The 20,495-nt window shown below is 35.2% G+C and overlaps 3 protein-coding genes and 1 non-coding gene across 4 annotated transcripts; 2 read left to right on the top strand and 2 right to left on the bottom strand.

The window, feature by feature from the left end:
- The first annotated feature begins 292 nt into the window (after positions 1-292).
- Positions 293-4,942, top strand: LOC7482354 (PHD finger protein ING2). The gene is made up of 7 exons (XM_002319662.4): positions 293-433; positions 545-616; positions 1,178-1,398; positions 3,766-3,829; positions 3,936-4,201; positions 4,338-4,376; positions 4,699-4,942. Exons 1-7 carry the CDS (start codon positions 388-390, stop codon positions 4,810-4,812), a joined length of 822 nt encoding a protein of 273 aa, XP_002319698.1. The 5' UTR covers positions 293-387; the 3' UTR covers positions 4,813-4,942.
- Positions 4,943-7,731: 2,789 nt separating this feature from the next.
- On the top strand, positions 7,732-11,186 carry LOC7489672 (protein SINE1). Its single transcript, XM_002319661.4, has 3 exons — positions 7,732-7,974; positions 8,515-9,859; positions 10,544-11,186. Exons 2-3 carry the CDS (start codon positions 8,522-8,524, stop codon positions 11,033-11,035), a joined length of 1,830 nt encoding a protein of 609 aa, XP_002319697.2. The 5' UTR covers positions 7,732-7,974; positions 8,515-8,521; the 3' UTR covers positions 11,036-11,186.
- Positions 11,187-12,457: 1,271 nt separating this feature from the next.
- Positions 12,458-14,408, bottom strand: LOC112323810 (photosynthetic NDH subunit of subcomplex B 2, chloroplastic). The gene is made up of 3 exons (XR_008057116.1): positions 14,223-14,408; positions 13,247-13,714; positions 12,458-12,829 (listed from the first exon to the last, which is right to left on the bottom strand). It is a non-coding gene; the product is annotated as a photosynthetic NDH subunit of subcomplex B 2, chloroplastic (transcript).
- Positions 14,409-15,095: 687 nt separating this feature from the next.
- On the bottom strand, positions 15,096-19,684 carry LOC7482353 (T-complex protein 1 subunit theta). The gene is made up of 13 exons (XM_002319127.4): positions 19,365-19,684; positions 18,694-18,956; positions 18,417-18,563; positions 18,169-18,330; positions 17,932-18,009; positions 17,641-17,774; positions 17,353-17,425; positions 17,167-17,244; positions 16,920-17,042; positions 16,725-16,819; positions 16,325-16,534; positions 15,674-15,731; positions 15,096-15,377 (listed from the first exon to the last, which is right to left on the bottom strand). Exons 1-13 carry the CDS (start codon positions 19,510-19,512, stop codon positions 15,309-15,311), a joined length of 1,638 nt encoding a protein of 545 aa, XP_002319163.1. The 5' UTR covers positions 19,513-19,684; the 3' UTR covers positions 15,096-15,308.
- Between the last annotated feature and the right edge of the window lie 811 nt (positions 19,685-20,495).

Here is a 20,495-nt window from a genome sequence, read left to right as displayed (position 1 = left end):
TCAATCTAAATTTGTTTTTATTTGAAATTTCATTTTTAAGGTTAATTAAGCATAAAATTCAATACTGTCATTCTATAATCTTGGCGTTTTTCAGAGTATTTAGAAACTCCAAAAAATTTTTTACAGGTTTTCTTAATAAATATTATAATTAAATTAGGATCCTTTATTTGTTTAATTATAAATATAAATGAACATAATTGTTACTTGGCTTCCCAACGGTCAAAACTCGTATCTCGATTTTTAATATTACAAAAAAACCCAAAATTCTTCCAACTAAAATAAATATATCAAACACGACACCGTTTCCTCCCTCTTTAAATGAAAAACACAAATCAGGAATCTGCAAAACCCTAGAATTTCTAAAAACTTAATCCCTAATCTCAATAAATGGCAATTGCACGAACTGGAGTCTACGTTGACGATTACCTGGAGTGTAGGTTCCTCTGCAGTCCCTGGGTTTCGCATCAAGTTTCATTTTTTTTCTTGAAATACAATCTCGTCAATGTTTAATAAATTTCGTATCTTTTTTTTTTAATTCCAACAGATGCAAATACATTGCCAGCTGAGCTTCAACGGCTTCTTAATACTGTTAGAGAGCTTGATGACCGATCCCAATGTAAGAAATCTCCCATCCACATATACGTATACATGCATGTATTTTTGTACACATACATTTCACTTGTGTGTATATGTATAATTTTTTAAATTTTCTGCAAGTATATAAATGTCACTATCTAGAAGGTTGTAAAAGTTTTGAATTTTTTTTCAGGTTTATTGCTTAATTGTTGTACATTCACATGTATTCATGCATATAAACTATGAAGTTTTTACTTTTAGATTTGCTTCTGGTGAAAATATAATGCGGTATAGTTGTGAAATTTTAATCTTTTTTTGTAGGGTTATTGCTTAATTATTGCACATTTTCATGCATGTAGGTAGGTATTTGTGTAAACAAGCTGTAAAATTTGTTTTTATGGTTTAATTACTTGGAAACAACAGAATTTCAATTGTTATATGAATATAAACATGTGCACGCCTTACATGCTTGTGCATGTGTGTATGTTACATTTTCTTGTATGACAGGAAGTTTTGATCCAGCCTTCATTTAGCCAACATGTGTGTGTGTATGAATGCGTATGGTTAATTTTTTGATTTTTTGGTATTTTATGGGTGGAAGCAATGATAAACCAAACAAGGCAACAGACAAACTATTGTCTGGGATTGGCATCTCAAAGCTTAAGAAAAGGAAATGGTAGTATTTATAATTGCTACAACACTAATAACAATGAAGAGGATGAGGCAGTTGAGAAAATGAGGAAGGATATCGAGGCAAATCAGGATAGTGCATTGAGTTTGTGTACAGAGAAGGTTTTGTTGGCACGGCAAGCTTATGACCTTGTGAGTTTCTTTTATTCCAAGGCCTTTCTAATAAATTGTTTCTTGCAACATCTCAAATTGATGTTATATGGGGCATGCTGATTTATTAGGAGTTTCTTGGGGTATTATGTAGTCGCTACAATGAAAAGGGGTATTTGATTCGTGTTTAGTAAATCATAGGGAGCATTTTTGCATTCAAGGTTGTGTTGTAGTTCTTAGGGATTATTTTGTTTTGAATTGCTTTGTGTCAGAAGACATGGAGAAAGATTTTTTAATTCCTATAAAGTAGTTCTTTGACTGGATGATAAAATTCTGCCATAGTCTTCTCTGCTTATGGCTATGGAGAATAGTATGTAATGTCTTCCACTCCAAAGAAGATTTCTTTCAGGGCATTGTGAGGTAAATATCTACTTAGTGATTATTGCTTTCAGCATTGTCAAGTCCTTGGTACTTGGTAAAACCCCTAGCTAAACACACACTCTTGCCCTCTTCTCATTTTCCAATGATGGAAAGCTTTAGTGAATAAGTTACTATGCTAAAGCATCGTATGTATCTTATTTTCCAAGATTCAAATGCTTGACAGGGTAGTGCAACACATTCAGGATGAGATTGTTTTCGCCAATAGGGACAACCAAGACGTATAAGGCTTAAAAAAAAAAGTCTGTCTGAAGTTCATTTACTCTTCTATTTCCCTTGGGCTGTTTAATCTGTTCTATGTGATAGCTAGGCGTTAGCCAATAAGCAATGTTGCGTTAGTCATACATTGTTCACAGATAGCATCTTAACTCTGGCTTAACTGAAACTGGAAAAGGAAGCGGAGAGCATTGAGTGTTGGTAGATGGAATGCAATTTGTATGTAACTAATATAGTTTATCTTCCTAAATTACTATACAGAAGTTCATAAAATTCTATTAATAGAGAGAAGAGTATAGGCACAGCATGACATAAATGGTATTCCAATGCTGTCAACCTGAGCTCTGAGCACAGACAATATTGGAGCTTTCTCAGCATTGAATTACATTTTAGCATCTTTGGCATTTCTTCACCAGGATGATATGATCATGGTGAAGGAATTTTTGTAGTTTTTTTTTATGGTGAAACCAGAGTTTGGTGCACTTCTAATGGCCAATTCTCATATCATGTATTCAACCAGGAATTTCTAGTGGGTTAAGGATAAAAAACAGCACCACTTTGCTTTTATTAGGTTAAATGGAAAATATATCATGTTAAAGAACTGATCTATGATGCACTCAAAATTTCAAGTTAGATGGCCAAGTGAAATTATATCCACTCATCTTTTCTCTTGTTTCCTTCATTTGTTGAGGGGTGATTGTGGACAAGGATGACTCCCAGATCCTAAATTGTCGCTATTATTGGGATATCTGAGCTGACAACTTCTGTTCCTCAGCTTCCCAAGCTGTCAAGCAACTTGTAATTAGGGTTTTTTTTTGGTAATTTAGCTTGATGAGAGAGAGCAGTTCGTTACAGGCTAAAGAAGCTTATAACTGTTTTAACACCACTGAACTGCGCTTGACCAGGAAACAGACAGCTGGCTGGCCTCTATGTTAAGTAAATTTTTCCTAGTATAGCAAATATGGAAGCGACCATCTAGTGATGGTATTATCTGTCTTTTTCTTTTTTGTATTCTCTTTTTCTTAGGTGGGGGTTGAGTAAAATATCCATCTTATGTGAAGGTTGATTTGACACACTAAAACTAATGCTTGAAGAAAGTGTAAAATTGGAAATAATTGAAATTTTTGTTAGGATTTAGGATTTTGGGCATGCTAGACTTCCTCTTGGCCCTTCCCTGATTTTTTGAGGTCATCTTCTAGTTTTGCTTGACGCGTACAGCTGAATGAGAGACTGTTTGATGAGACTATCTTGTATTGCAATTTCCTGTAATCATTTGTTCATAATTTTATGGCAAGATTCAAAAACCATCTTAACTGAACTTTAGAATCAGTAGCCAATATTGCTCCTACATATATTGTTGTTCTTCTTTCTTGACTGCTCATTTGCACCATTGGAGGTTTCTCTTCACCTGAGGACATTTACTGAGCAAGTAGAGATTTCCTCAATTATTAGGGATTTCATCAATGCAAGCAAAGCCATCTAGCAGTTGCGCCTTTCACGGCATGGAATATCCTGCTGAACTCACTCGGGTTTTTTCTAGATGCTCAGTGTAGCTAGCTTGTGAGACCCCAATAATCTAGCTTTAAGTTTGGGCTGAGTTGAGGATAATAACATATGATCCTTCTCATTCTAAGTGTTACCTGAGGCATATGATAGGTTCATTCTCTCTCCCCCTGTCATTCTGTTAGGAGAGGATATGATAGATTCTTTCTAATTAACGCACACTCAATGTCTTGTACTTTGATCCGTATGCAGATAGACAGCCATGTAAAACGACTTGATGAGGATCTGAACAACTTTGCAGAAGATTTGAAGCAAGGTACAATAATGGATTGTCACTACTTTATTGTTGTCTCTTGCTACACTAAACCTAGCACAGGATCTATTTAGTGGCTTAATTCTTTTCCTTTTTGTCATGTATTCAGAGGGAAAACTATCACCAGATGAACCAGCAATCCTTCCTCCACTGCCTATAATAGTCCCTAAAATTGAGAAACGCAGGAATTTTTACGGAACACCTCAATCTCAATCGAAAAGGATTGATTTCAGGGATCGGGATTGGGACAGAGAGCGTGATAGGGATTTTGAGCTCATGCCTCCTCCAGGAAGCCATAGAAAGGATTTCCCTGTTCCTGTTGAAGTTGAGCAACCCATTGATCCCAATGAACCTACCTACTGTGTCTGCCATCAGGTTTGACTTTTTGTTTAATGTTATTTCAGTTTCAAATTCAACTCTTTCTTCAGCAGAGTTGCTTTACGGTTTCTTTAGATACACAATAAAAATTCTTGTACATCACTAAACTTCTGTAATGTTTGTGGTCATTTAGGTGTCCTTTGGAGATATGATTGCTTGTGATAATGAGAATGTAAGTACTTTCACCTTTGCTCTGTGTATGTTGGTGCTTGTCTTCTTGATTGAAGTTCATTGCTATGGTTCTTGCACTCAACATGAGTTTAAGTCATAACAAGTTTTTGTGAACATTTTGATAAGATTTCAAGACAATATTTATGGAGTTCACATTATAAATTGATATGGCAAAAATAATGAGAATTTATAACCCAGAAATCATAATATCTTTGATCTTTCATCATTTTTATTGCAGCAGAACAATTTTAATAGTTGTAACTGTTTCGTATGTGTGAGAATACTTTTGCTAAATACTCACCCACTTGTTTGTCTGTTTACAGTGCCAAGGAGGTGAATGGTTCCATTATTCATGTGTTGGGTTGACACCGGAGACAAGATTCAAGGGAAAATGGTACTGTCCAACCTGCAGGAATCTACCCCAATTTCAATGGTAGAATGTATTCATAATTACAGTTTCTTTATTGTACCATCAATTTTTGTTTGCAACAAAACATTACAACTGCAATGTGGTCAAATAGAGCCAGGTTTTGTTCCAACATTGGATTCTCTGAAGTTCTTATGTTATCCTCCCCTCTCCCTCTCCCTCTCCCTCTCCCTCTTCCTCCCCACCTTGCCCTCCCTTCTTTCCAGGAACAGCAAGGGAAACAGATGTTTACATATCCCCATCGATACCGCAGTAAAATTCATTATGCATATATTACTATGAATTCTTGCATTCATAACCGAAGTTATTTCAACAAGGGAAAAGTCAAAGCAGCAGTCCCTTAATGGTTAGGGTGTCCTCCAATTTCAACACCTTATAAATCCTTTGATTGGGGGAAGAGTTGATCTTGGTACACAGCTAATCCAAGAATAGTTTAACCAGTAAAACCAGAATTAATAAACAAATGCCCGAAATCCCCCGTGCTTTAGCAGAAGGCAAGAGCAATGGCATCTTCTGGAGGGAAATTGAATTTTTTTCGTGGGGGGAATTTGGATAGGCAAATGGTGGTATGAAAATTTGAAGATAAAGTTTATACTTTTATTCTTCTTGTCTTGCATCAAAATTTACAGCTTTACCAGTGCGAGTCATGGGGCAGGGATTCTTTTGTATCCGTCGTTATCTTGCTCTACTTACCTGTTATCTGTCTCTGCATCCGATGAAACTTGGACCACCGGTCACTTTCTCCGGCACAATCTGTCGTGGAAACTAATCGCTGTGTATGGACGGATATCTAACCAAAAATCTAATATTATTAGGGATATAAATACCAAAAACGATTTAAAAATATTTAAAAAATAATTAAAAATAAAAATATTAGAAAATAATAAATTTTTAAAAAAATATTTTTAAAACATAAAATTCATTTTAACACCGAAGGCCAGAACACAAGACTCGTGCGTAGTTTTGTTAGGTTAGATCCTGTTTGTTTTTGTATTTTAAAAGTGTTTTTTAAAAAAAATTGAAATTTTTTTATTTTTTTATTTCAAATTAATATTTTTTGATATTTTTAAATTATTTTGATGCACTGATATCAAAAATAATTTTAAAAAAAATAAAAAAAAAATATTATTTTAATATATTTTTGAATAAAAAATATTTTAAAAAGCAACTACAACTATATTTCTAAACAGATTAATTGATAGAAGACCCAACTGAGAGGGGCATTGTGGCTATTTCACTCTCCTTTTTGTACTCTTCTGGACAGCAAGATTCTTTTTGAGACGAACGAATGAAATAGCGGGAAACATTTAAGATTTTGGGTGCCCAAAAGTAAGCGCGAGCTTGAAAATTGGAATTCTGAGCTGAATGACGAAGGTACCCTCGTCAAGACATGATGGGAAGTATATTTAAAACAAAAAAAATTAATTATTTTATTAAAAAAAATTTTAAAAAATAAAAAAAAATTATTTCAATGTATTTATAAACAAAAAATACATTAAAAATAGTCGTTAACACAATGACAAACAAACTTTGTTTAGCATTTCGGTTCAATCACGCTTTTAAAAATTTTTGTATTTACGTTCAAATTAATTTTTAATATGTTTTCAAGTAAAAAAAATATTTTAAAACGTAATAACTACAACACTCATGCATGTTTGAGAGTGTGGTAACGGTTGTTTTTCAAAGTGTTTTTAGCTCGAAAATGCATCAAAATAATATTTTTTTTATTTTTTTAAAAATTATTTTTTATATCAACACATCAAAATTATATGAAAAAATAAAAAAAATAAAAAAATTATTTTTTTTAAAATACAAACAATTACGGATAAAGGTAATCATATAGCTTTTTGTTATCAAGAACCTTTTTCTTAATGTTTTTTTTATAGATACACGTGTCAATAGCCTTTGAGATGATTGGATATGTTTTTTTTATTCTAATCGAATGCTTTGGATAATCATAGATAATCGAGTGCCATAAAGTTTTGAAATTCTTGAACTTCAAACTTCACAAATCTCCAGGAATCAATTAAAGTAAATTAAATGGTTATTTACGACGGATTGAACAATTGCCGTTCGATTAATAAAAAATATTTTTATAAAATAACAATAATAATTATTTTTAAAGTGTTTTTTACTCGAAATTATATTAAAATAAAATTTTATTATTATTTTTAAAATTTTATTTTTACATCAGCATATTAAAACAATTTAAAAACCTAAAAAATTATTTTTAAGAAAAAAATAAATTTTTAGGATTGATTGAGCAAATTAGTGTTTGATTAGTTTGGCATTGTGGTTCAACCGTGTTTTAGAAAAATTTTGAATTTTTTTAGCTTTAAATTATTATTATTTTTTTGTGTATTTTTGGATTGTTTTTATATACTTACGTCAAAAATAAATTTTAAAAAATAAAAATATATTATTTTGATATATTTTCGAGCAAAAAAATAAATGTTTGCTTGATATTGGTATTTTGTTTTTTTAAATATTTTTTATTTAAAAAAATATTAAATTTATGCTCTTCTAGGTATTTTTTTATTAATTTTAATATATTAAAATTAAAATTAAAAAATATCTTTAATGAAAAAATACTTTTAAAAAGCTTTAAATTTACATCAACAAATATATTTAGAGGATATTTGACATTGAGATTAAAATTGCTTTTCATCAAAATTAAAAAAATTTTATTTTGAATTATTTTAATATTAAAAAATAAATTTTAAAAAATAAAAAAATATTATTTAAATACAAAATATTTTAAAAAATAACCTCAGCACGCCCTCCTAATAAACGGTACAACTTTCAGTCCCAAAAGTGCAAAATGGTCCATGATGACAAAGCGAAACTGGATGGAGCCCACTCAAAGAAGGATAGCGGCGGAATTTCAGAGATGGATTTGAATTTTAACGTGCCCCTTTCCTTACACAACGAAGACAAAAACACAGAAGGAAACCTCATCGGACAGCTAGATTTGCTAAGAAAATATTTATAAAAAACGAAACCCACCAGCTAAAACTCACAACCATTAACCAATCTCTCATTTCGTTTCCAAAAGATTTCATCTTTTTATTTTTTTTAAAATCTGTTTCTTGATTTGTGTAAGAAGTGAGGAGAGCAGTATATACAAGAAGCAGCAGCAACACCAAGAAACACAGAGAGAAAGCTTAAAGAGGTAAGTTTTGTGCTCTTTGTGGGGTTTTCTCTTATGCTTTCAAAATGTTCGTTTGCTAGTTTAAGTTCTTTTCAATTCTACTCTCTGAAAGATTTTGGATTTCTTAATATAAATTCGTGGTATTTTTTGTAGATAAATGGGAACCCTTTTTCGCTCTCTCTCTTTTTTTCCCTGTTTGTCATTTATATCTAAAGTGTTGGTTTTTCCTGTTTGGTCTCTGAGAAAGTGCGGGAAAGAATGAAATTTACTTGTTCAGTCTTGGGCAGACCTTTCTTTGCTTTAGTACTTGAGAGGACATGAAACTTTCATTTGATGTGGATTTATATTTTTTCTTTGTTTGGATGTTAGTGAGTATATAATGAATCTGATAATTAAAAGTTAACAGCCCTCATGGAGAACCCTTAAAGATGCAAGCATTTAGGCATAGAATTGGAAGTAAAGAAGAGGCCTTGTAACTACTGAAATCATTTCCAGCATAGTAACTGAGTTGTAGAGAATATATTTTGATAATCTCGATTCCAATTGATTGTTTGGTATCAGGTATACAATGGGAAGAAATCTCAGTCCAATACTGCGGCAAGAATTGGCAAATCTTGACAAAGATGCTGATAGTCGTAAATCAGCAATGAAAGCACTGAAATCGTATGTGAAAAGCTTGGATTCCAAGGCAATCCCACAATTTCTTGCTCAAGTTTCTGAAACCAAAGAAACTGGGTCTTTATCTGGCGAATACACAATTTCACTCTATGAAGTTCTTGCTCGTGTCCATGGAGTTAATATTGTTCCTCAGATTGATAGTATCATGACTACTATCATCAAGACTTTAGCTTCAAGTGCAGGGTATTTTCCTCTTCAACAAGCATGCTCCAAGGTGGTACCAGCAATTGCAAGGTATGGCATTGAACCGACGACACCAGAGGATAAGAAAAGGCATATAATCCACTCACTCTGTAAGCCTCTTTCAGAAGCTCTCTTAGGTTCTCAAGAATGCCTGACTTCAGGGGCTGCCCTTTGCCTGAAGGCTCTAGTGGACTCAGATAATTGGCGATTTGCTTCGGATGAGATGGTGAATCGGGTTTGTCAGAATGTGGCTGTCGCTTTGGAGGAGAAGTGCACGCAAACTAATTCGCACATGGCCTTGGTGATGGCTTTGGCTAAGCATAATGCTTTGATAGTTGAAGCATATGTAAGACTTTTGATACAATCAGGATTGCGTATCTTGAAAGCTGGGGTCTTGGAGGGTAATTCTCAGAAACGATTATCAGCTATCCAAATGATCAATTTCTTGATGAAGTGTCTGGATCCTAGGAGCATATTCTCAGAGCTTGAGTTGATAATCGAGGAGATGGATAAGTGCCAGTCCGATCAGATGGCATTTGTGAGTGGAGCCGCATTTGAAGCTTTGCAAACTGCAAAGAAAATAGCTACAGAGAAAGGGACAAAATTTGAGAAGAGTTCTGGTTCAGTTAGTGGATCAAACTTTGGCAGGAGAGACCACAGAGGGAGGAGAAATTTGTCCAGTGCCTATGGTGATCAATCTCCAGCATCTGTATCACCAGAATCACAGACTCTTGATTTCTTTATGGAATATGAATCTTTCACCGAGTCACCTATTTCAACAACTAATGTTTCTTCTAATGAGTGTGACCGTGGGAGTGTGAACCGAAAACTCTGGAGTTTTGAGAATGGAGGGGTGGACATATCTCTAAAAGATGGTTTATTTTCAGAGTTGTCTCAGGGAAGTCCCATCCATGATCCATTCTCTGATCAGTCTGGGCTATATGAGCTTACTGAAAACGGAGGAAGTTACATGGGTGAATTTGCAGGGTTCTTGCCTAGAAGTCCTAGAAACAAACTATCGAGAAGCACCACTCCCAGCCCTCAGGTATTGTGCTGGGACTTGTTTCATTAGTCACGTCTACGGACTTGTTTCATTAGGCACTTCTACGATTAGTTAGAAAAAGACTGACCTCCAGTGAGCTCTGATGGTGATTTTGGACACCTTTTCTTAATGTGCAGCTTAGGAGGTTTATTTTTCTTGTTATTCTTAACCACAAATTTAGGCATTGAATAGTGACAACGGATTTTAACCTCTGGATTCAGAAATAGGCTGGCTACAGTGGTGATTTTCCATTTAAAACATATTTGATATGTTAAACTGCCACCAATGTTTTCAAAATACAGGTCAGACAGCTTGGGAACCGGTTTGAAGGATTATCCCACTTTTCCCATTTGGAATTAGCTTTAATTAGTGGTTTCATTGTTGTGAAATGGCTATGTTTCCTCCCTTGCTGTCAAGCGCACATTAAGTCATAGCTGATATAAGTTGCCTAAATTAATACAGTGATCACAGGCCTAAGGGAGGCTAGATTTATTGCTGAGATTCTTGTTCCACACATGATCAAATTACTTATTTACATTTGGCTGTAGGCTTGTGCTCCTTTTTTTGTTGCAGTTGCTTGAGATATATCAACATTTGCCAATCGCTACATATTTACTTGATGTTTGTGATATTGGATTTTGATTGCTAATATAGATTGCATTTGACACCATTTTGTTTGTGTTTCAGCGGTCACGATCTCATATAAATGTTGACAACATTAGCATCTTCACAACTCCCAGGAAGCTCGTACGTGCTCTTCAGGATCCTAATGATTTGGATTCAGACTTGTCAGAGAAACAAAATGGAAGGTTTGAAAGTCCATGCCCGAGCAAATTTGATTACAGCCCCACTCCGAGATTAAAACGAAATGGCTTTCAGCATGATGTGGGTTTAGAGGTCGATGAGAATGGAAAGTCGTATACTGGCGTTGAGGAGTTCCAAGGTGCCTCTGAATCAGTGGCATCAACAGATGACATTCCAGTCAAAACTGATGTGCAAGCATCTCCAGAGGTGATTCGTGGAAATAAACCTTATGCTAATAAATTTTGCACTGAAAAAGATGCGAGGAAGACTTCATCTATTTTAGCTGTTGGGTTCTGGATTGCTTTGCTAGCAATTTTTGCCTCATTAAAGTGCATTTATCTGCAAGATGATGACCATCATATGGTTCCAACTTAGTTCTGACATTTGTATCAAAATCTTCCAATTACCTTGTATTAGGTCATTGTGAAAATCCTATGTTTCTCTGTAGTGTAAGGTAGTCAATTGTTCAAACTATGAGTTGGATGATTATGTGCTTAATATTAGGAAACAATTTCTGTTGCTGCAACCTTTTTTTTTATCATTAAACATGTTCACTACAGAACAGAATATTGTTCCTTAAACTTCACCTGCAAAATCAGTTTTGCTTATTTTTCAGAAGAGGAAGGAGAGAAACTATAGAAGCAGAGACAAGAATTGTCCTCTGGACAGTGAAGTGATATGTGATGCAAGCAACTGTGCCTTTCTCTTCACAAACATGAATGGTTTGCTGTGTTTCGTTTCTTTTCAAATTTTATGATAACAATTTCTGTATGTGGGTTACGAAAAACCATTTCTGATATCTACAGCTCCTAGGAAGATGTAGATATTGATATAGTCAAAAACAAAATTAACCAAATTGCAAGGTGCTGAGAATTTGGTAAACTACTGAGCTTGAATTATTGAAAACGAGAGTCGATGAGAAAAGCAACCGGTTGATGACTGTGAAGTCGGGTCGTGAGCTGGTGTAAATCCTGTTCATCTGCTCAGTTAAATTCTTATAATTATCGTTTTCTTCACCCTCCATTTCCTCACTCTCTAGTAGACTGTCTTTTCATTTATCATCATTCTTCTAATTTCTCGCCTCCCAGCCAGTAAAAAATCCTTCTGAGCCCCAAATTGCCCCACCGTTGGCCAGAACCAAATCCACTTTTTCTAAGGCCAGGAGGAACAATGCCGAAACTTGATAAGAACATAGGCCTCTACAGAAGTCTTATCCCTCTAATCCATATGCATAGGTTGCTTCTGGTGTGCTTACTGTAAGATGGCTAATAAATAATACAACCCCTCATTTGGATCGATGAAGATTTCGAGTTTGAGACAATAAGCTCTGAGCTTAAGTGCTTACATTTCTCCGTGGAGACTCAAAATGCATCTTACTTCAACCACATCTTTTGCATCAGTGCGTACATTTCAACCTGCATCAACGCAGACAAAAAAAAAAAAAACTTCATGAATTGACAGAAAACTTTACAGGATAGTTTTAAGAGAATTTTGTTGGAAATTGAGAAACTTAAAACAGTTTCGGGAACATGTCAGCCTATTCTTCGTTTCAGCTTTTAGCATCACAGCAACCTGATCCTTTACAAACGATTTTAGTTCATTTCTTTTATCACTGAAAATTTATCTGTCATGTTATATTTTTATTTACTGAGTAGACTGTTTTCTGAACCCGATTTTCTGCACAGGCTCCGCCAATGTGCATTCCAGCTGAAATATTTCTCAAACTCAAAGCAATTGGTACTCGTGCTCCAGCAGTTGTAGTTCATCTGGCCATTCAGGGCATTTTCCGTGGGTTTAAGGACACTAACACTCCTGTCCTATGTCTAGGCAGGTGTTTGACTGGAATTATTATGAAGTACCAACAGGTGTTTGGTAATATGATTTTGACAAGAACAAACTAAACCAGCTACCAAAAGAAAACGAGAAAGGGAAAGGGAAAGAAAAATGAACAAGCTAATGTATTGTTGATTTTGAATTTGATATCAAAATCTTTAATTACAAAATATCCCTTCCAATCTTCACCAGTTTTCACGACGACAGGGACCAGCATTGCAGCGGGGCCAGTGCAGATAAAATAGTTCTTACCATACTTACCAGCAAATGAGCCAGGGCTTCCAATGTAATTATCTTTGAAACCGATCTGTATCACCTGAAGATAAGCTCTTTTCCCTGAAATGAACCGCCAACCATTTTTGTGACTCGTTGGATTTCTCAGTTGCAGATGATCTTATGACATAAATAGACAACAAGCACATGCAGTTTAATTGAAATATTCTGTTCACCAGTATTTGTGTAAGAAAAACCTAACTATCTATGTACTTGAGTCGATGCCTATAAAGTACAGTTTTCAAACAAGAAAAACTTCATTCACAAATCTCCTGTAATATCACTTGTATTTGTGAAATTTTACGAGCTAAGATGACAATTTCTTTTCATATTCTCATTTATAGAACATTTAAGGAAATGGGTGATTCTGAAAGTGATGAGCCATAGTGACAAGCTAAAAACTTTCTCAACAATGATTTCATATACTATATGCTAGAGCCATTTGATCTTGGGCTGGAAGTAGAAATGACACGCACATACCTGATCGAGCGCTTCATATTTTGTAGGAGAGGTGTTATAGAATGCTTTCAACCTCTCTTCTGGTGGAGCAGCATAAACTCTACCAAGCCTATTCTTCAAAATTGTGAAGGGCTCATCTTGCACTTTCCATAACCCAGGTTTCTCTTCAGGCTCGAAATCAAAATCAAACATTCTCGGAGACTCTACTTTCATAACTTCAGACGCAGATAAAACTTCGAACGGTGAAGATAAAGGAGGCCGTGTTCAGTAAGAACATTTTCTGAGTCCTTGGATCCCTGCCTTTGCTCGCCTTATGAATTTGAGATGACGAAGTATAACACTAGTTAGAGTCACATCCTTTCGACCATTATTCTTTACTATCACTGCTGTTGCCATGTTCAGAGGATAAAGTGAGACTACATATGTTATGTCAAGAGGTCCGCTGCTGCAGCTCAATTCAACCTTCAACAAGCCGGAAAAACAGGCATGAGAATTTCAGTCCTTGAGTAGGCGTTGATCCTCCTTCTCCCAAAGAAAAGCAGGCTGCAGCTTTAATTCTACAACCCCCCACCCTACTTCTCCCTTCTTCCTGTTGCCACTGAACCAATGAAGATTTTGATCAATGGTAAAAGAAGTTCAGTTACTGTGAAAATAAACGGATCCAGGCTCATGATTCCAAGACAAAATGCTAGGATATAAAATTTGAAGGGAATTCGAGCCTTAAACTGAACAACCCCCTACATAGTTCCAAAACTGCTGCATTTTCTCGTTCTTGTAATTGATTAGTCAACCATTTTTACATTTCCAAATTGATAAATTAATTGATAAAATTGTCACTTGACCCTGTCCTTAACTTGTCATTGCAAAGTCTGAAATTCAAACAAAATAAAACCTTAAAATTAGCTTTCCTCTAAAAAGAACCCGATCAGTTTCAGGCATGAACTAGTTTAAAGAACTAAGATATAAGCTGAACAAAATGATGTAACCAAGAAAATACCTGAATAGCATCAATGGAGTCAGAGCCAACATCCTTTACAGTCCATTCAGAAGAAGAAACGAGTGACCCTTTGGAACCGCCTTCAGAGGAATCACTGATGACCAAACCAACGCCTCCTTCAGCTTGACTAGAATCCTTTTCATTACCAAGAACTGTATAAAGAACGAACCTCCTGAAAACCATCATCCTTCCAATAAACTACTGGCCTGGAAGACGTGACATGAGCATTAGGTATCTGGTCCCTCACAGAGCTGCCATTTCTAACAGTTAGAGAACACTGTTGGATTCCTAGAACTTGATGCCTTATCTACCTGACGTGCAAGACGTATAATATTTTGCCTTTCGAACGAAGGAGGATATTTTGTTAAACCCCAGTACATTAGGAGCAGCAGCCTTTCCCATCCATCAAGCTAAATTACCACAGGTATTTTGACAGATTCACCTTCCCCGTCCATCAAGCTAAATTGGATCTGGAGGGTAGATTTTGGATTATAAAATCTGCATATTGGACTGGGAAGTCAGATTACAGATGGACTCTAAAGTGCAGTTAAAATCATGTTTTAAAAAAATATTAAATTTTTTTTTATTTATTTTTTTATCGTTTTGATATACTCATGTAAAAATTAATTTTTAAAAATAAAAAAAATATTATTTTAATGTATTTTCAAATGAAAAACATTTCTACCATTGCCATACTCACAAACACCATATTATAATCTTCATGAATCCTACATAAAACCCATAAAACCCTAGTCATTATTGGCAACAGAAGGGCATACAAGAAAGGATGTGCTCCAGTTTTCACCGAACAGAAACACACCTTTAACGAACTCGCAAGTCATAACACATCCCCAATACATTGCACAACTCAGATGCGGGCACTGGAAGAAATCAAATTCATTCGCCAAAGATGCTCATAGCACAAAAAACCAAACACATTTTTCAATAGAAACTACAGAACTAATTGAAACCAACCATCACATCAGTTGGATTAGAAATGGCATATACATATCTTTTCTTTGACTCTAAACAAAATCGTTTTAAATTGATACAATCAAGACAAAAGCGAAGTTGCCATGTGCAAAACTAATCTTCATCCATCCCTCCAGGTGCAGCATCTCTCCTTGGACCACCAGCTGGTTTTGCCATTATAATCTGCATGGCAGAATGGGAAAAATAAAAGAAAGCAAGCTAAAGTCACAATTCAAATTCGTGTTCAGTTCCATATATATGGCTATAAATCAATTCCACTGCTATCTCATACAAGAATAATAGACCAAAACTCTCAGCTGAATATAACCTAATATTTTAGTTTTATAAATTGCCCCCCTGACAAGATTGGATTATAAAAATCTAAAGTGCAAGCAAACCAAGCTGCTCAAGAACCAAAAAGTTTAGCAGATATCAATTTCAAATCACAAGGAAAGGTGACAGATGCAAGAATTAAATACCTGGTCCACGCGCAATACAGTACAGGCAGCATCTGCAGCATATTTGAGAGCAAAAAACCTGTCCAAAATTGGGGGAGGAAAAGATTGAGTTTGTATTTTATTTAGACATAATTTTAGCTTGACAAATGATAGTTTCTGATCTATATCAGTTAAGAATTAATTACTAGAATTCACAATATCTGATCTGAATCTTGAAATATACATTCTTGTAGAGAACCTAAATGGAAGGAAACCCTAAGATTGAGAATGGTACAATAAAAAACTAGTAACCAATATCATATGGCAGAATAAGATTCTTTTATCCTTATTTTTTATGATCAGAGACTCATCTACCCTGCTGATAGATGAAACATGCAAAAAAATTTGGTTTCACAGACCCAAATTCTATGTATGCCTTGTTTAACTACACAACTAACCCTTTCAAATCGAAGTTTCTATTGAACAACAAGGCATATAAGAAAATGATTGCTAACAATCACAGCAGACTAAAGCACAATATTATATACATAAACACACAGAAAGTTAGCATAAAAAAGGTCATGGAAAAAGTTCCATTAAGCCCTAAACTGCAACAAGTGGAAAAAACAGCATGACATGCCAATATTTCACAGAGAAGTGTGGATGCTACAAGATAGTGATAAAGAAACATACTTTGTGACATAGAGGTCCCAGATATTAGTGGTTGATACATCCTTGAAAACACCTTCCTCCAAGTCGATGCCCACTTTGGTATTTCCAGAAGCATGTTCAGCATAGAGAGAAGATATGATCTCCATTGCATTGAGTCCAGCATTCTCAGCCAGTGTTTTAGGTATCATCTCAAAACTTTCAGCAAACTTTGCAATAGCATACTGATCCAATCTGCAAGAGCAATGGAAGTAGCATATCAACAGATCATTCATGTAATGCCCTTGTGACTGAAGTCTGAATGCTGGAAAGTATTTCTATGCCTTCAAAACTTGTCAAAGTTAAAAAACAATCATGGTTATAAAAAAAATGACAAACCCAAAGAATTAATACAAAGGGAGATGAACAGAAATAAACAGCTTACCCTGTTTCTTTAAATGAGAATTCTCTAAGTCTTTTGGCCAACTCAATCTCAGTAGCTGCCCCTCCAGGTATTATTCGACTGTCCCTACACATTGCCTGAAAAGAGGCAGAAAAAAAAAAGATGTACAAAGAAATGTTTAGAATTGACTTCCTGCAACAAAATTCTCCACCGGAATAAATGTTTAGCAACAATAACCTTGTAAGTATTGACTCCATCATCAACAGCTCTTTCAAGGTCATCTAGTATGCTATCTGTACTTCCTCGTAGCACCACAGTGCATACAGAGTTGCCACCTTCTTCATTTCTCACAATAGTGACCTGTTTCATATAATTCATTCAGAGCACAAACATCATTTCGAGAAAATAAAGGAAAAGAGGCGAGACAAAGGAAAGGAGAAAATCTACAGCCAAAATGATGGGATTAAGGTGTCTATGAACATACCCTAGCACCACCAATTTCCTCAACCGAAATAGAATCTACACATCCCAAGTCATCTGGGCTGGGTGGACTAAGCTTCAGCTGTTGCAAGAACACAAAAGAATCTCAGAGTGCAACCAAAAGAACTTTCAAGCAGCATGAACAAATATTTCTAACAAGAAAAAAAACTTTAAACAGAAGTGAACGTACGATAGCAACAGCGCCAGTGGTGCGGCAAAATCTTCTCAGTTCAAACTTTGAGCTTATCTTCAGAACCATGAGTCTACAAGCAAGAATGTTGGAAATAAGAATTGACAACAGAGGTTATGGATGCAATGAAGAAACTACTTAAGCAACCCGTTAATAACGTTACTATAAGCAAACACAAGTACAGCATAACATGACCTCAATTTGTCCAAATACTCTCCCACAACCCATACAAATGGAGATATTCAAAGGAAGAATAAAACAAAACCACAAGGCAGAAAACTTGTGTACTTGTAACGTTCACAGAAATGTAATGCCATCTCTCCAACAGCTGCCCCGCTAACAATTACTTTGGCACCAGTTTCTGCCACTGCCTTAATGAGCTCCTCAACTTTAGCTTCTTCAGTTTTAGCATAATTCTCTAGCTGCGAGGCAAAAATTAGGTAGTTGTTAATACACCAAGGCCACCACAAACTTCATTAACTCTTTTTGTATGAAATATAAAGTCTCGTAAAAAAGCAGGTATATTCCACAACATTGCATGTAGAGAGCAACAAAAAATGCTATTCCCTCCAGACATACCTGTTCAGCAGAGTGAATTAGGACGGTTCCCTTGGTTTCAGTTGCAGAGGTATCAACACCACCAGCAAACACAGCAACCTATGAGTGCACGGAAAAAAAAATATTTGAAATTGTTAAATTGCAAGGTTCAGAAGTCCATTTAAAAAAATTAAAATAAAAGAAAACATTAACAAATTCAGATCAGCTTTGGATTAAATGTTACCGACCCAAAGCATAAAGAGACAGATAAATGCTCACCTTTGCCTTCTCCACTCTCTTTATGGTTCCCACAGTATCACCTTTCAAAACCATACCACGGACTATTGAAGAATTGATCAAACCTCCTCCCACAAGCTTTGCAACCCGGACATTGTCCACATTGAAGTTTACTGGGTTCTTGGGACATACCTGGATGCACGCCTACAATGCAAGAAAAAAAAATCATAATAAAACAACTGATAGAACAGCTAAGTGATAATTAAAAGAGTTTCAGTAAATGTATTTACATCGGCAATGAGGTTACATAGAATATCTTCTTGTCCGAATTGCTTGCTAGCAACAGCAGCCTTCATCCGACAAATAACTTGCTCCTTATTCCTCACATCCATGTTTTCAGAACCTGGCTCCACCAGTTCGCTTAAGATTTCAATTGCCTAAGAGAGCATTTGAAAACAGAGAAAAAAAAACATATCAAGTGAGGAAGGTACATGCACACTACACTACGCTCTCTTCAACATAATAAAACAAGTCATTTTTGCAAATTTATCATAGCACCAAACAAACCTTGTTGATTGCTTTATTGTAACCGCTGATGATCTCACTGGGGTGCAGGCCCATCCTAATAAGCTCGTCCGCATTTTGAAGCATCTCTCCAGCAAAAGAGATGGTCAAGTTAGCTCCATCCCCAATTTCCTCTTGTTGGGCCTTGCCAGCTAAGACCAAAATCTTGGCAGCTGGATGCTGAACCTCGAGTTCATTTACAATAGTGGCAGCATCATTGGTGACAAAGAGTTTGTCCAAGTGATTAATAACCATCTTATTCATACCTGGTCACAGCCAAAAAACAAAGAAATAGCTTCAAAATAATTAATCCATGTAAGGAAGGAAAAATATATTGGAGAAAACCCAGAAAAGAAGATCCCCATACATGTGACTAAAATCATTTAGATTTGGTAACTGAATTCCTAATGTATGAACCTAAATCCAAGCCTTTCCTGCCTTCAATTTCAAATTACAAGTGCAAGCATTGGTTTCTTTCTCACTTAACAGCTTTTAGATTCACTTGTCATTCATTGATAATTCAAAAACAAAACACAGAAATGTAGCAAAAACCCTACTTATCCAGTAGTGGCACAGCACAAAACTTGGAATGTGAGACAATCAAAAGAAAAAACCCTAAAGACACACAGCAAAAACCCAGAAAAGTAGAGGATCCAGAAATAGATGGGAAGTACCGTTGGGGCCGAGAGAAGTGCGAGTGATAGCAGACAACTGCTTACAAGCATCGATGTTTTTGAGAACGGCTTCATCGAGACCTGATAAATGCTTGTGTCCTTCTTTTAACATTGATTGCATTCCATATGGTTGCATTGAGAACCCCATCTCTCTCTCTCTCTCTCTCTGATTTTTCTCTTCTTCTTTTACAGAGAAACTAAGAACCCTAGCCCTAGAACAGAAAGAAAGAAACTTGAAAAGAGTTTCTCAAAGGTTTTACGTCCTTTACTGTGTTCTGTTGTGTGTGCAAATGGATGCAAGGGTTCCAGAGAATACGCCCTAGAAACCTTGATTTTAAAAGTTTCTCAAAGGCTTTACGTCGTCGTTTCGAGTTTTGTAGGGTTGACAAAGTGCCGTTATATGTTAAATTTGTTGAAATAGTGTTTTTTAAGAGTTTATTTTTTAATTTAAAAATATTATTTTTAAATTATTTTAATATAATTTTTTTAATAAATAAAAAATAACTGATATTTCACTCACAACATTCAGTAAACTTGAAAAATAAAACTATAACATATGGTCCTTACATAAAAAAATATTAATTTTATTGAATAGAAATGGAACCAAACAACCTTGTTTCCCTGCCAATATATTTCAGAAATTAATATCAAACACAAAAATATTAATTTTATTAAATATCAAACACAAAAATTTATCATCAGTATTTCTTGAACAATTTTAAAAGCATATGTCCACACATATATGGTATCTTCAGATAAATAAACTAATTAAGAAAGGAATTTGACTTTAGATTATTAATTATAACAAAAATAGATGATTGGTTCTAAGAGTGATCATTTTCGGTTCGGTTCAGTTTTTATTAAAAAAAAATAACTAAACTGAAAATTTTTTTAAAAAAAAAACTGAAACCGGTTCAAACCGACCGGTTTCGGTTCGGTTCGGTTTTTTGGACAAAAACTGATTCAACCGGTTTGGCTCGGTTTTTTCGGTTTGGCTCGGGTTTTTTCGGTTCGGTTCAGTTTTTCAGTTTCAGGCTTATAAAACCAAACCGGTTGGTTTTTTCAAAATTTTAATCGGTTTTTTCTTACGGTTCGATTTTTTCAGTTATTTTTTTCTGATTTTCTCAGTTT

The sequence above is a fragment of the Populus trichocarpa genome, chromosome 13, assembly GCF_000002775.5.
Source record: "Populus trichocarpa isolate Nisqually-1 chromosome 13, P.trichocarpa_v4.1, whole genome shotgun sequence".
In the NCBI taxonomy this organism is placed as follows: domain Eukaryota; kingdom Viridiplantae; phylum Streptophyta; class Magnoliopsida; order Malpighiales; family Salicaceae; genus Populus; species Populus trichocarpa.
Note: the sequence above shows the minus strand (reverse complement) of the source record. Positions and strands in the feature narration are given on the sequence as shown.

What these genes read in the sequence shown, in the direction of transcription:
- LOC7482354 (XM_002319662.4), top strand. Translation starts at nt 388, where the DNA reads ATGGCAATTGCACGAACTGGAGTCTACGTTGACGATTACCTGGAGT. An exon ending in CACGGCAAGCTTATGACCTT is followed by an intron (nt 1,399 to 3,765) that starts GTGAGTTTCTTT and finishes ATCCGTATGCAG; the next exon opens with ATAGACAGCCATGTAAAACG. An exon ending in TGCAGAAGATTTGAAGCAAG is followed by an intron (nt 3,830 to 3,935) that starts GTACAATAATGG and finishes TCATGTATTCAG; the next exon opens with AGGGAAAACTATCACCAGAT.
- LOC7482353 (XM_002319127.4), bottom strand. Translation starts at nt 19,512, where the DNA reads ATGGGGTTCTCAATGCAACCATATGGAATGCAATCAATGTTAAAAGAA. An exon ending in AGGAAATTGGTGGTGCTAGG is followed by an intron (nt 17,043 to 17,166) that starts GTATGTTCATAG and finishes TATATGAAACAG; the next exon opens with GTCACTATTGTGAGAAATGA. An exon ending in TGGGACCTCTATGTCACAAA is followed by an intron (nt 15,732 to 16,324) that starts GTATGTTTCTTT and finishes AATTTTGGACAG; the next exon opens with GTTTTTTGCTCTCAAATATG.
- LOC7489672 (XM_002319661.4), top strand. Translation starts at nt 8,522, where the DNA reads ATGGGAAGAAATCTCAGTCCAATACTGCGGCAAGAATTGGCAAATCTT. An exon ending in GCACCACTCCCAGCCCTCAG is followed by an intron (nt 9,860 to 10,543) that starts GTATTGTGCTGG and finishes TTTGTGTTTCAG; the next exon opens with CGGTCACGATCTCATATAAA.